This window comes from Stegostoma tigrinum, chromosome 27 (assembly GCF_030684315.1).
Source record: "Stegostoma tigrinum isolate sSteTig4 chromosome 27, sSteTig4.hap1, whole genome shotgun sequence".
Taxonomy (NCBI): Eukaryota; Metazoa; Chordata; class Chondrichthyes; order Orectolobiformes; family Stegostomatidae; genus Stegostoma; species Stegostoma tigrinum.
In genome coordinates, this window is record NC_081380.1 from 28,608,301 (window position 1) to 28,624,355 (window position 16,055).

General features: G+C 45.3%; 1 protein-coding gene across 4 annotated transcripts in view; it reads right to left on the minus strand.

Annotated features, from left to right (window-relative positions):
* The window catches only part of LOC125464660 (seizure protein 6 homolog), an 853,304-nt gene that overhangs the window by 31,070 nt on the left and 806,179 nt on the right, over nt 1-16,055 (minus strand). For all 4 annotated transcript variants that reach the window (XM_059655252.1, XM_059655251.1, XM_059655253.1 and 1 more), the window contains 2 exons: nt 6,790-6,984; nt 3,704-3,742 (listed from right to left, as the gene is read on the minus strand). In XM_059655252.1, coding sequence (XP_059511235.1) covers nt 3,704-3,742; nt 6,790-6,984 — 234 coding nt within the window. The remainder of the gene's footprint in view (nt 1-3,703; nt 3,743-6,789; nt 6,985-16,055) is intronic.

Consider the following 16,055-nt stretch of genomic DNA (forward strand, 5'->3'; position numbering starts at 1 on the left):
TGCGTGGTGGGGTTTGGAAGGTTTGAGCTCCATTCCTAAAGCATTCCAACACCCTTCCCTCCACCAGAACTTACTGAATTCTAGCACAGAAGAGCTATCTGCCTCAGAACAGTGAGACCTATTTAAAGTTTATGTTCTATTATTTTGTTCAGTTAGTTTGCCAGTGTATTTTCCCCTCGAACTGTAATTTGTATTCTTATAATAGAAGGCAGCAGGTGATATATGTGACTTGGCTTCACTCAGTTTCACAATCCTTAGGCTTACATAAATTAGATTGTTCATTGTGTACTCGTTTTCGATTTCCTATTCCAAGATGGAGCACCTTACATTTATCTCCATTAAGGCCTTAAAGCACATCTCATCACTCAAGGAAGTCAAGTCAGTGCCTCCAACACTTGATACTTTGTGAATAGATACAATAATTTGTTGATCTTACAAACTACATGCAGCTATACTTTGCTACTAGAAACACTTTTGGCACAGATCCATAAGTAAATCAGCTGTAGTTTATATAAACCATAAAATGCCGACACTACAGTACATTACTAGCAATCAGATATTCCCTAGAGCTCCTAGTGCAATAAAAGGAGTATGCTGGGTTAGACGAAACATAGCCCATTTTGATTTAATGTGCTTGTTTGCTGATGTTGCATAATTAATCCACTGCATTGTGGTTGAAGTACTGTTAGAAATGGCTCTCCTAAATCTGGTGTACCATCTTCTTAGCTGGGGTACTTAGCTTTCCCAAGGCAGCCTTCACCTGCATGAAGTACATTGCTCTGAGCTCCCTCTGTTTTTCCACCTGTTTACTTTTAGTGGTGACAGTTTGTGAGGTGGGATTGCCGTAAGTTCCCAATGGGTGACATTTTGTGTTGGAATTGTGAATTAGAGCTGTAGAGATGTAGATATTCCGGTGCAACTTATCCATGCCAACCAGATATCCGAAATAAATTTAGTCCCATTTGTCAGCCCTTAGCCCCCTAAACCCCTTCCTATGCATACTCCCATCCAAATGCCTTTTAAGTATAATTGTACCAGTCTCCACCACTTCCTTTGGCAGCTCATTCCATACCCGATCCACCCTGTGCGTGAAAAGATTGCCCCTTAGGTCCCTTTTTAAATCTTTTCCCACTGACCTTAAACCTCTCTCATTAGTTTTGGACTCCCCCACCCTGGGGAAAAGACCTTTCTTATCATTATTAGTCAAAGGTTTATCACAATCAGTTTGTGTAACCAAGACTTACATAATAAAGGCAGAGTTGAGGCTTTACAAATTTCCAAAAGGACCACGATCACCAGTACTTTCTTTTCCAACTATGACTAACTTTTTACTATTTCCTTTCTTTCTTCCTCTGGTCAGGTACAATTTGTCACTTTTAAAATCTGTAGTTACAGTGAGGGATACGTATGTCATAGAGCTGTACAGCACGGAAGCAGACCTTTCAGTCCAACCCGTTCACGCCAACCCTTTATTCATTCACAGGATTAGAATGTCGCTGACCAGACAGCATTTATTGCCCATCACTAATTGCCCAGAGGGTAGTTAAGAGTCAACCACATTACTGTGGGTCTGGAGTCACACGTAGGCCAGGTAAAGGGCGGCACGGTGATTCAGTGGTTAGCACTGCAGCCTCACAGCGCCAGGAATCCAGGTTAAATTCCAGCCTCTGTTGACTGTCAGTGTGGAGTTTGCACATTCTCCCCGTGTCTGCGTGGGTTTCCTCCAGGTGCTCCGGTTTTCTCCCACTGTCCAAAGATGTGCAGGCTAGGTGGATTGGCCATGCTAAATTGCCTGTAGTGTTCAGGGCAGTGTGGGTTATAGGGGGATGAGTCTGGGTGGGATGCTTCAAGGGGCAGTGTGGACTTGTTGGGCCAAAGGGCCTGTTTCCATACTGTGGCGAATCTAATCTAATCTAAAGGATGGCAGTTTCCTTCCCTAATAGACATCAGTGAACTAGATGGGTTTTGAAGTTGGGTAGAATATTTGCAGATTGGAAAGCAGGACATTAGAATTTGATGTTTGCAGAATGATAAGGGGGAATTGTTTGTTTTCTTAGTAGTTCTGTTAATTTGTTCACTATAGGAGTTAGATAAATAAATTGTTACTTGTTGATTATAGAGTGACTGTCAGGAGTTCATTTCATTTAACCTGCCCTTTATGTTTTTCTTTATTTATTCGATGAGGGTATTGCTGACCAGGCAGCATTTATTGCCCATCTCTAACTGCCCAGAAGGCAGTTCAGAGTCAGTGACATTGCTGTTGTACTGGAGTCACATGTAGGCCAGACCAGGCAAGGATGACATTTGGGAGCCTGATGGGTTTTTGTTGATAATTGACAATGGATTTATGATCATCATTAGATTGCTAATTCCAAATATTTATTGAATTCAAATTCCACCATTTGCCATGGCAGGGATTCGAACCCGGATCCCCAGACTGTTATCTGGGTCCCCGGATTAGCAGTCTTGCGATAATACCACTGGTCCATCACCTCCCCAGGTTGGAGGGGGTCAGAAGCAGGTTACATGACCTTTCACACTTCCTTTAACAGATTATGAGGTGAGGCGAGCCTCTCTGGGCGTTTTGGTTTTAGTTATCGGGTCAGGGTGTGGGGTGACTGCTGACCTCCACTATGTTGCAATATAAGCAGAAACAGTGCTGTGAAGAGTGGGCTAGAAAGCTCACATCAAAATATAAAACCATTGAAGATTTGAAATAAAATTATTTTAGCAACAATGTAAATTCAGGAATGTTCAGTGGGCCTGTACTGTTTTTTCTAAATTCCACTTTATAAATTATGGCTGATCATTCCGTAAAGTCACCTTTATGATCCATGTGGGGCAAAGACTGGCATAATTTGAAGATTTAAAAATCCAATGTGTTAACAAAAAATTAATTTCTTAGCAGAGGGAGATATCCCTAATGCAAATCCGTGTCAGAATGCAAACATACCACATCTGATTTAGCTCGACATTCTGCACTGGAGGCCTGCTATTTCAGGAGCAGAAGAAAGATCACTACAATATGCTCCTATGCAGCCTAAGCCTCAAGAAATGAAGTCCAAGTCTACAAATGTTGGTGCTAAAATAAAGCATCGACTGATGGAAAAACTATTCATACAAAAAATTCAACACCTTTTTAAGGCATATTTGTTTACAAATGGTACACAATTCATTTAATATAACACAAAATAAACAGAATTTTGGAGAAACTCAGCAGGTCATTTCCTAGGATGGTGACGGCGAGCACGAGGGGGCATAGCTTTAAATTGAGGGGTGAAAGATATAGGACAGATGTCAGAGGTAGTTTCTTTACTCAGAGTAGTAAGGAAATGGAACGCTTTGCCTGCAATTGTAGTAGATTCGCCAACTTTAGGTACATTTAAGTCGTCATTGGACAAGCATATGGACCGACGTGGAATAGTGTAGGTTAGATGGGCTTGAGATTGGTATGACAGGTCAGCACAACATCGAAGGCCAAAGGGCCTGTACTGTGCTGTAATGTTCTATGTTCTATGTCTGGCTGCCTCATTGGACAAAGAAAAACTGTGTAAATTTTTCAGGTCCCTTATGACTCATTTTCAGAATTCCAATGAATTTAAGTTGCTCTTGGAAAGTGGGTGACACTATCAGAACAGTATTTTCTGCACATTCTTGTTGGAAGTGAGTGTGGGGCAGTTCAAGGTCAACTATATTGTCTTACCTTCCAGTCTACGTTCGTTGAAGTATTTATCGTAAGTAACTGAAATGAAAATCAGATGGATGTCATTTTAAACCATGTTAGCAGAACCAAAGTTTTACAATGACTTTATAAGCTAAATTCTATGCTTGCTACATCAGACTCTGAGATTTTTACAAGCATTTGAAGCATTTTAACATTCCATTTTGCATGATTGTAACTAGATTCCTTTTTATACTGGAACTAAGTTCAAAGCTGTTTTCTTCTTTCTTAAGATAATAAAATGTGAGGCTGGATGAACACAGCAGGCCAAGCAGCATCTCAGGAGCACAAAAGCTGACGTTTCGGGCCTAGACCCTTCATCAGAGAGGGGGATGGGGGGAGGGAACTGGAATAAATAGGGAGAGAGGGGGAGGCGGACCGAAGATGGAGAGCAAAGAAGATAGGTGGAGAGGGTGTAGGTGGGGAGGTAGGGAGGGGATAGGTCAGTCCAGGGAAGACGGACAGGTCAAGGAGGTGGGATGAGGTTAGTAGGTAGCTGGGGGTGCGGCTGGGGGTGGGAGGAAGGGATGGGTGAGAGGAAGAACCGGTTAGGGAGGCAGAGACAGGTTGGACTGGTTTTGGGATGCAGTGGGTGGGGGGGAAGAGCTGGGCTGGTTGTGTGGTGCAGTGGGGGGAGGGGATGAACTGGGCTGGTTTAGGGATGCAGTGGGGGAAGGGGAGATTTTGAAACTGGTGAAGTCCACATTGATACCATATGGCTGCAGGGTTCCCAGGCGGAATATGAGTTGCTGTTCCTGCAACCTTCGGGTGGCATCATTGTGGCAGTGCAGGAGGCCCATGATGGACATGTCATCAAGAGAATGGGAGGGGGAGTGGAAATGGTTTGCGACTGGGAGGTGCAGTTGTTTGTTGCGAACTGAGCGGAGGTGTTCTGCAAAGCGGTCCCCAAGCCTCCGCTTGGTTTCCCCAATGTAGAGAAAGCCGCACCGGGTACAGTGGATGCAGTATACCACATTGGCAGATGTGCAGGTGAACCTCTGCTTAATGTGGAATGTCATCTTGGGGCCTGGGATGGGGGTGAGGGAGGAGGTGTGGGGACAAGTGTAGCATTTCCTGCGGTTGCAGGGGAAGGTGCCGGGTGTGGTGGGGTTGGAGGGCAGTGTGGAGCGAACAAGGGAGTCACGGAGAGAGTGGTCTCTCCGGAAAGCAGACAGGGGTGGGGATGGAAAAATGTCTTGGGTGGTGGGGTCGGATTGTAAATGGCGGAAGTGTCGGAGGATAATGCGTTGTATCCGGAGGTTGGTAGGGTGGTGTGTGAGAACGAGGGGGATCCTCTTGGGGCGGTTGTGGCGGGGGCGGGGTGTGAGGGATGTGTCGCGGGAAATGCGGGAGACGCGGTCAAGGGCGTTCTCAATCACCGTGGGGGGGAAGTTGCGGTCCTTAAAGAACTTGGACATCTGGGATGTGCGGGAGTGGAATGTCTTATCGTGGGAGCAGATGCGGCGGAGGCGGAGGAATTGGGAATAGGGGATGGAGTTTTTGCAGGAGGGTGGGTGGGAGGAGGTGTATTCTAGGTAGCTGTGGGAGTCGGTGGGCTTGAAATGGACATCAGTTACAAGCTGGTTGCCTGAGATGGAGACTGAGAGGTCCAGGAAGGTGAGGGATGTGCTGGAGATGGCCCAGGTGAATGAAGGTTGGGGTGGAAGGTGTTGGTGAAGTGGATGAACTGTTCGAGCTCCTCTGGGGAGCAAGAGGCGGCGCCGATACAGTCATCAATGTACCGGAGGAAGAGGTGGGGTTTGGGGCCTGTGTAGGTGCGGAAGATGGACTGTTCCACGTAACCTACAAAGAGGCAGGCATAGCTGGGGCCCATGCGGGTGCCCATGGCCACCCCCTTAGTCTGTAGGAAGTGGGAGGAGTCAAAAGAGAAGTTGTTGAGTGTGAGGACGAGTTCCGCTAGGCGGATGAGAGTGTCGGTGGAGGGGGCCTGGTCGGGCCTGCGGGACAGGAAGAAGCGGAGGGCCTTGAGGCCATCTCCATGCGGAATGCAGGTGTACAGGGACTGGACGTCCATGGTGAATATGAGGTGTTGGGGGCCAGGGAATTGGAAGTCCTGGAGGAGGTGGAGGGCGTGGGTGGTGTCACGGACATAGGTGGGGAGTTCCTGGACCAAAGGGGAGAAAATGGAGTCCAGATAGGTGGAGATGAGTTCGGTGGGGCAGGAGCAGGCTGAGACGATGGGTCGACCAGGGCAGGCAGGTTTGTGGATTTTGGGAAGGAGATAGAAACGGGCTGTGCGGGGTTGGGGAACAATGAGGTTGGAGGCTGTGGGTGGGAGGTCCCCTGAGGTGATGAGGTCATGAATGGTGTTGGAGATGATGGTTTGGTGCTCGGGTGTGGGGTCATGATCGAGGAGGCGGTAGGAGGTGGTGTCGGAGAGTTGGCGTCTGGCCTCGGCGATGTAGAGGTCAGTACGCCATACTACCACTGCGCCACCCTTGTCTGCGGGTTTGATGGTGAGGTTGGGGTTGGAGCGGAGGGAGCGGAGGGCTGCCCTTTTGTTGCGAACTGAGCGGAGGTGTTCTTAACATAGGTCACAGAGTTTTAAGCTTATTTAAGGATATTTTACAATTTTCTGTAAAAATACAATTCTCATCAATGGTTTTAAGTCTGACCCAATATTCACACCAATTGCTTCTTTTATGGTTTACTGGTATAGTAAACAGAAAGCATTTCTCAAGTGGTGGAACACAGTGTCTTTCTGGCCTGAAAGCTGCCAGTTAACATTCGGGCCATCAAATAGTGGACCATTGGGAAGTTTATTAAAATGAGGCAAACTGCACTTTGAATGATCAGAAATCATTTGGGCCAACACTCATACAAAGGTGAGTGGAATTAAAGCATTAATTAAGGGTGCACCCATAACACTCAAAAGCCTGAGCATGAGTAGATTTAAACTTATAGAAAACCCTTCCAAAGTGAATGAAGCATTAACATTTTTGACAAAGCATATCCCGCCGAAACACCCTGCAAAGAAAAACAAACAAATTTCACCGAAAAGTAAGGCTCCACAGTTTTCTCTCTGTGTCAGCAACTGCAAAATTTACCTTTGCAGAATGGAGGTGGGTTGCTCCACTCTGAGGGGTGTCCTGGAATGCATTTGATATTGGCTTCCCCTTTGAGCTCATAGCCATCATAACAGGCAAACCGCAGGGCTTCCCCTGCTTGGTACAACTTCTTCTCTGTGGTCTGGTAACCATTGTCAGGCACCCCAGGGTTGTGACACGGCTCAAACACCTCCGCTACAAAATCAACATCAAAGGTGGTTTCAGTTGCAGCCAAATTAAAAGAAAATATATCTCAGCACCTTTCAATTAACAGACCGTATAAGTTGTCATAATATTATTGAAGAACGAATCTAATAGTAAGTAAAGAGAAAGGCATATAAATTATCCTCTTTGCTATTTTTGATAATGGAATTCCCATTTGTAGTGAAGCAGTAACTCTGCCTATTCTCCGAGCATTTGATAGAATGGTCTATTAACAAGCTGAGATTAGAGGCTTCTCTCTATGTTATTTACATATTTCCTGCTGAGAGAACGCCGCTTGGCATACTGAGGGAAAAATGAACTGCTCAAGGGCTTAAAACTGAAGAAATTACAAATCTATTCCACTCTTCCCTCAGTCTGACAAGGAAGTTGCCTGAAAAATTGATCTAACTGTATCTTTGGAGATAGCAGGAAAAATTTAGAGAAATGAGTGAAACACTAGATACGATGAGAAGTCCAAAATCAGAATTGGTCACGAGACACAAAGGAGGTCAAATGAAAGAGGAAAGCGTACAGTAAATTGGCAGGCCCCTTTGGCACATTGATATACAGGGGCATTTCGGGGTGCAAGTCTATAGCTCTCTGAAAGTGGCTATACAAGTGGAGGACGTGGTAAAGAAGGCATAAGATGTGCTTGCCTTCACCAGTTGGGACGTTGAGTTTAAAAGTTGGCAAGTGTTATTGCAGTTGTATAAAACTTTAAATAGGCCTCATTTGAAGAATTGCATGCAATTCTAGTTCCCACACAATAGGAAGGATGTGGAGGCTTAGGCAAAGGAGCAAAACAAGTTTACCAGTATGTTGCCTGATTAGCTGCAAGGACAGTTTGGGCAAACCTGGATTGTTTTTGCTCGAGCGTTGGAGGCTAAGGGGCGATCTGATAGTAGTACGTAAAATTATGAGAAGCATGGATACAGTGGACAGTTGGAGCCCTTTTCCCACAGTGGGAGTGACAAATAACATGGGGCGTAGGTTTAAAAGTGAGAGGGGGAAAGCTCTTTTCTATTCATTTGTGCGATTCGTGGGTGTTCCTGGCCAGCCAGCATTTCTTGCCCATCCCTAGTTGCTCATAAGAAGGTGGTGATGAGCTGCCTTCTTGAACTGCTGCAGTCCACATGCTGCGGGTTGACCCACAATGCCATTAGGGAGAGAATTCCAGGATTTTCACCCAGCAACAGTGAAGGAATGCCAATATATTTCCGAGTTAGGATGATGTGTGGCTTGGAGGGGAACTTGGAGGTAGTGGTGAAACCATATGTCTGCTGCCCTTGTCCTTCCAGATGGAAGTAGGCGTGGGTTTGGAAGGTGCTGTCTGAGGATCTATGGTGAATTTCTGCAGTGCATCTTGCAGAAAATACACGCTGCTGCTCTTGAGCATCAGTGCTGGGAGGAGTGGATGCTTGTAGATGTCGTGCTAATCAAGCGGGCTACTTTGTCCTGGGTGGTGCCAAGCTTCTTGTGTGTTGTTGGGGCTGCACTCATCCAGGCAAGTGGGGAGTGTTCCATCACACTCCTGACTTGTGCCTTGTAGATAGTGGACAGGCTTTGGGGAGTCAGGAGGTGAGTTACTCACTACAATATTCCTAGCTTCTGGCCTGCGCTTGTAGCTACTGTATTTATGTGATGAATCCAATTGAGTTTCTGGTCAATGATTAACCCCAGGTTGTTGTAATGGGGGATCCAGTGATGGGAACTGTTGACATGCTAAGAGGCAGTGGTTAGATTTGTCTCTTATTGGAGATGGTCATAGCCTGGTATTTGTATGGTGCGATTGTTAATTGCCACTTGTCAGCCCAAGCCTGTATATTGTCCAGATCTTATTGCATTTGAACACAGACTGCTTCAGTATCTGAAGAGTCATGAATGGTGCCGCACATTGTGCAATCATCAGTGAACATCCTAAATTCAGACCTTTTTGATGGAGGGAAGGTCACTGATGAAGCAGCTGAAGATGGTTGGGCTGAGGAACGCCTGCAGAGATGTCCTGGAGTTGAGGCCTCCAACAACCATGACCATCTTCCTATGTAAGATAATAAAATGTGAGGCTGGATGAACACAGCAGGCCAAGCAGCATCTCAGGAGCACAAAAGCTGACGTTTCGGGCCTAGACCCTTCATCAGAGAGCCCGAAACGTCAGCTTTTGTGCTCCTGAGATGCTGCTTGGCCTGCTGTGTTCATCCAGCCTCACATTTTATTATCTTGGAATTCTCCAGCATCTGCAGTTCCCATTATCTCTGATACTATTTTAACCATCTTCCTATGTGTCAGGTATGACTCCAACCACTGAAGAGTTTGCCCCCGATATTTATTGATTCCAGTTTTGCTGGGCATCTATGATGCCATACTTAGTCAAATGCAACCTTGATGTCATGGGCTGTCACTCTCACCTCACCTCTGGTTTTCAGCTCTTTTGATGTCAGGAGCTGAGTGGCCCTGGTGGAGCCCAAACTGGGCGTCATTGAGCAGGCTATTGCTGAGCAAGTGCTGCTTGATAGCACTGTTGGTGACACCTTCCATCACTTTATTGATGATTGAGAGTAGTCTGATGGGGGGAAATTGGCCAGGTTGGATTTGTCCTGCTTTCTGTGTACAGGACAAACTTGGGCAATTTTCCACATTGCCGCGTAGATACCAGTGTTGTAACTGTACTGGAACAGCTTGGCTAGGAGAACGGCAAGTTCTGGAGCACAAGTCTTCAGCCCTATGGCTGGAATGTTATCAGGGCCTGTAGCCTTTGCAGTATCCAATGCCTCAAACCATTTCTTGATATCATGTGGAGTGAATGGAATTGGCTAAGACTAGTATCTGTAATGCTGGGGACCACAGGAGGAGGCAGAGTTGGGTCATCCATTCAGCACTTCTGGCTGAAGATTGCTTCAAATGCTTCACTGATGTATTGGGCTCTTCCATCATTGAAGATGGGGCTATTTGTGGAGCTTCCTCCTGTAGTGAGTTGTTTAATTGTCCACCACCATTCATGACTGGATGTGACAAGACTGTAGAGCTTAGATCTGATCCATTGGTTGTGGGATCGCTTAGCTCTGTCTATCACTTGCTGTTTTCGCTGTTTGGTATGCAAGTAGCCCTGTTTGGTGGCTTCACTAGGTTGAGATCTCCTCTTCAGGTATGCTTGGTTCTGTTCCTGGCATACCCTCCTGCACTCTCCAGGGTTGATCCCCTGGCTTGATGGTAGTGGTTGAGTGGGGGATATGCCAGGCCAAGAGATTACAGATCGTTCTGGAGTACAATCCTGCTGCTGTTGATGACCCACACCGTCTCATGGATGCCCAGTCTTGAGTTGCTAGATCTGTGTGAAGTCTGTCCCATTTAGCCCGGTGATAGTGCCACACAACATGATGGAGGTTGTTCTTAATGGGAAGGCAGGACTTCATCTCCACAAGGACTGTGCGATGGTCACTCTTACCGATACTGTCATGGACAGATGCAACTGCAGCTGGTAGGTTGCTAAGGATGACGTCAAGTATGTTTTTCCCTTTTGTTTGTTTCCTCACCACCTGCCGCAGACCCAGTCTAGCAGCTATGTCCTGTAGGATCTGGCCAGTTCAATTAGTAGTACTGCTGTTGAGCCACTGTTGGTGAGGGACATGGAAATCCCCTACCCAGCATACATTTTGCACCCTTGCCGCCCTCAGTGCTTCCTCTAAGTGTTGTTCAACATTGAGGAGAACTGATTCAACAGCTGAGAAAGGATGGTATGTGGTAATCAGCAGGAGGTTTCCTTGCCCACGTTTAACCTGAAGTCATGAGACTTCATGGGGTCCGGAGTCAATGCTAAGGACTGACAGAATGACTGTACATCACTGTGTCACCACCTGTGCCAGGTCTGTCCTACGGTGGGACAGGACATATCCAGGGATAGGGATGGTGATGGTGGTATCTGGGATATTGTCTTTGAGATATGATTCCATCAGTATGACTATGTCAGGCTATTGCTCGACTATTCTGTGAGACAGGTTTCCCAATTTTGCCACTAACCCCCAGATGTTAGTGAGGAGGACTATACAGGGTTGACAGGGCTGTTTCTGCTGTTGTCTTGTCCGGTGCCGAGGCCAATGCCAGGTGATCCATCCGGTTTCATTTCTTTGTAGCGATTGGTACAACTGAATGTCTTGCCAGGCTGGCTGAGAGTCAATCACATTGCTGTGGGTCTGGAGACATGTGTAGGCCAGATCAGGTGAGGAATACAGATTTCCTTCCCTAATGGACATTAGTGAACCAGATGGGTTTTTCCGACAATCGACATTGATTTCATGGTAATCTGTGGATTCGTAATTCCAAATTTTTTTTAAACGTTAACTGAGTTTCTGGATTAATAGTCTAACAAAATACCATGAGTCCATCACCAACCCTAAAGGAGAGGCGCAAGGGAATTTTTAGACAAAGGATGGGAGGTGCCTGGAATGCGCTGCCAGGGGAAATGGCAGACAAGATATGATAGCACCACTTAAATGGCATTTGGACAGATACACGAGCAGGCAGGGAACAGAGAAATACAGACCATGTGGTGGCAGACGAGATTAGTTTGGAGTGGCATAATTGTTGGCACAGACATGGTGGGCTAAAGAGCCTGTTTCTGTGCCACACTGTTTGACTTTCTATATTCTATGATTGCAAAGATCAGGTAAGATGCAGAAACCAAAAGCAACTGAAAACTGTGAGGCTAAAGAATCCAAACTATGTATTTAGATGAGTTAAAGGCTGTATGCATTGGCTCTTAGCGGAAATTGCGGCTTTGCCAGGACAGTAGCTTGGTGTTAGATATTTATTTCTGTGATATGATAATGTCACAATTCAAGTGAATTTCAGTTTGCATGTTGCATAAAAGTAACCCATTCAAATTAGTGCCTGGGAGAGGTCTCGCCAGGTTGGTTGCAGTTCCTTGCTTAAACACAGTATTGTTGGTCTGCTCTAGGTATTCACGTGAGTATTTCACAAGCAGTCTGACACTTGTTGACTCAGTTAACAGAAAGACAACAATATGTAGGCCTAGGCTTTCAACTACCCTTTAAAGATTTGTTAGATACCTCTGACGCTGGAAGAGATGGACAACTACACAGGGTGGCTCGTTGCTGCAAGTGTACCTGCGATGCTGTGATAAAATGGCAGAAGGAAAAGTCTTGTGGAGCAGTGCTGGTGTCTGTACTGCTGGACCAAGAAGCCTGGTTTCAAGTCTTGTATTCTCCAGGGTGGCATAACAGGGTGGCACAGTAGCTCAGTGGTTAGCACTACTGCCGCACAGCATTAGGGACTGGGTTCAATTCCACTCTTGCTCTTTGAAGGGGCACTGTGGACTTGTTAGGCTGAATGGCCTGTTTCCACACTGCAGGGATTCTATGCTCTCTGAACAGGTTGAGTACAATATATAACAGGGCAAAATGGTGCACCATATACTAATAATGTGCTAATAAAGGAAAGACAGCTTCCACTGTTTTTTTAAAATTCATTCATTGCATGTGGCTATCATTGGCTGGATTAGCATTTAGCCCATCCCTAAATGTTCAGAGGGCAGTTAAGTGTCAACCACATTGCTGTGGATCTTTTTTATTTATTCATTCAGAGGATGAGGGCATCATTGGTTAGGCCAGCATTTATTTCCCATCCCAAATTGCCCAGGAGGCAGTTAAGAGTCAACTGTGTTGCTGTAGGTCTGGAGTTATATGTAGACCAGAGCAGGTAAGGATGACAGTGATAATGGGAACTGCAGATGCTGGAGAATCCAAGATAATAAAATGTGAGGCTGGATGAACACAGCAGGCCCAGCAGCATCTCAGGAGCACCTGAGATGCTGCTGGGCCTGCTGTGTTCATCCAGCCTCACATTTTATTATCCAGGTAAGGATGACAGTTTTCTTCCCTGAAGGGCAGATGGTTTCTCCCAACAATTGACAGTGATTCATGGTCATCATTTAAGTCTTAATTCCAGATTTGTACTGAATTCAAATTCTACCGTCCTCCACAAGCTGCCAGGATTTGAACTCAGGTGCCCTGAACATTACCTAGGTTTCTGGATAAATAGTCTATGATAAAACCACTGTGCCATCACCCACCTTTGTGCCATTTATACACTATGTAAGCTGCATAGACTCTTGTTAGATATTAGTACCAGACATTTTGTTAGATATGGCACTCAGAGGGTTAGTAAGGGAAGCGAGGCCAGCAGTCATTATTAAGATGAACAAGTATTCACACATTGTGGCTGGGCACAGGTTCTTAGCTAAAATAAAATACTTTCTTGGAATCAGCTAGTCAGTTGCCTCTTCCTTCCACTGGAGCAGCCCACCATCCTCGAGTCTCTTCATAAACCTCTGCTCCTAGATTGACAACCTGCTTTGTAGATGTTGGTGAGCTAGCCACCCAAATGAAGAAAATCCTGGAGACTGAAATCACGAGGGTATCACTAAGGCTACAAGTCCCTACCTGCTAGAAATGAGTAGGGATGATCTTAATTAATTTGATTAATTTGACAGCAAAAATGCCACTTTTTCATTTAATTTGTTTTGATTTGTTATTGTCACGTGTGTGAGATACAGTGAAAAGTATTGTTTTGTCCACTATCCAGACAAATTATACCTTTATATATAAGTACATCAGGGCAATAGAGCAGAACACATATTATCATGTTACAGCTACAGAGAAGGTACAGAGAAAGATCAACTCTGATATACTAGAGGTCCATTCATAAGTCTGATAACAATGGCGCAGGAGCTATTCTTGAATCTGTTGGTACCTGTTTTCAAACTTTTGTATCTTCTGCCCAATGGAAGAGAGTATAGCTGGAATGTGAGGGACCTTTGAATATATTGCCTGCTTTCCTGAGGCAGCGGGAATGTAGGCGGAGTCAATGGGAGGAAGATTGGTTTTCATGATGGATTGGGCTATGTTCACAACTCTCTATACATTCTTGTGGTCCTGAGCAGAGCAGTTGCCATACAAAGCTGTGATGCATCTGGATAAGATGCTTTCTATGGTGCGTCTATAAAAATTGGTCAGAGGGAGCTTAAAGGAATAGTGTGGTATGGTGTGGAGCCATATTTCCATAAAGGCACCTGTCACCATTAGAGAGAAAAAAGTTGCGTATGTCTAACTTGAAGACAACCACTTCACAAGCATGGGGTAAGGGGAGAAGGCAAGGTCTTCACAAACTACCGCAGCTGGTATGGCAACTGAACCTGCATCGTTTACTTTATTCTGCACCACATTCTCATCATCTTGCCTTAACTAACCAACTGCAATCCCTCCCCTCAAAGGTGCACGATGTGCAAACATAAATCATGTGATTTCTACTCATTGATTGATTTATTGTTGTCACATGTACCATGACAAAGTGAAAAGTGTTGTTTTGTGCACTGTACAGACAGATCATACTGCACAAAGTGTATCCAGGTAGGGGAACAGAGTGCAGAATATAGTGTTACAGCCGCAGAGAAAGAGATCTGAATGAACATTTGAGAAGCCGATTCACAAGGCTGATAAAGGCAGGGAAGAAGCCATTCTTGAATCTGCTTTTGCATGTTTTCAAACTTTTATGTTTTCTGCTCAGTAGAAGAGGGTGGAAGACAGTATAACCAGCATGGGATGGGTCTTTAATTGTATTGGTTGTTTTCTCAAGGCAGCAGGAAGTATAGATAAAGTCAATGGAAGGAAGGCTGGTCTACGTGATGGAGTGGGCTGTGTTCATGACCTTTTGTAGTTTCTTGTGGACTTGAGAAGAGCAGTTGCTAAACCAGGCTGTGATGCACCTGGATAGGATGCTTTCTATGGTGCATCTATAAAAATTGGTAAGAGTCCTTGTGGACATGCCTTCTAGAGGAAGTAGAGATGTTGTTGTACTTTCTTGACTATTGTGTCAACATGGGTGGACCAGGACAAAATGTTAATTATCATCACTCCCAGGAACCTGATGTTCTTGACCATCTCCACCTCAGCATCATTGATGCAGCCAGGGCATACCTTCCACTCCACTTCCTGGAGTCAATGACCAGATCCTTCATTTTGCTCTCATTGATGGAGAGATTGTTATTTTTACATCGTGCCACTAAGCACTCAATCTCTTTCCTGTATTCTGTCTTGTTGTTATTTGAGATCCAACCTATAACGTTGGTGTTGTTAGCAATCTTGTAAATGGGGTTGGGGCGGAATTTGGCCACACAGTTGTGAGTATATAAGGAGCATAGTAGGAGGCTGAATACACAGCTTTGCAGGGCATCCGTGTTGAGGATTATGTTGCAGGAGGTGTTGTCGCCTATTCTTACAGACTGGCGTCCATGGGCCAGGAAATTGAGGCAACAGTTACAGAGGGGGGGAAGCTGAGGCCTAGATCTCAGAGTTTAAAGATGAGCCTGTTTGGAATTATGGTGTTGACTACTGTTCCATATTCAATCAGTGGGATCCTGATGTGGGTATCCTTGCTATCCAGATGTCTCAGGGTTGAGTGCAGGGCCAGGGAGATAGTATCTGCCATGTATCTGTTGCACCGGTAGGCAAATTCCAAAGGATCAAGGCAATTTATTAGCCTAGAGTTGGCATGAGCCATGACTAACCTCTCAAAGCACTTCCCAAGTATGGAGGGCAAAGCCACAATTCTGAAATGAATTGGGTGTTAAATTCAATGTCGATTTCATCTCTGCACAATCATAGGCAGAACAGAACGATAACATTCAGGATGGTCCTAAGGATGCTAATGTGTCATGTTTACAAGTACTACTTTAAAACTGGGACCAAAATCTTTCACTTCTTGTGCCAGGGCTGTCAGACAAAGCCATGGTACTCAGGAGTAATAGCAAAGAAAAAAAAATGTTCATTTCTCCACACCTTGCGTTTTGCACTTTCCTCATGACAGCCTTGCAATTTCAATTTCCAGTTGGCTACTCGTATCATTCTGTTTCCTTCTCAGTCTACATCCATCTAATCTTTCTTCAGTGATCTCCTTCAGCAAGTTCTCATGGCTTAGAACATGGCAAATCCAATCTTGTTGTTTTCTCTGATAACAAAGAGTGAAGCTGGATGAACACAGCAGGCCAAGCG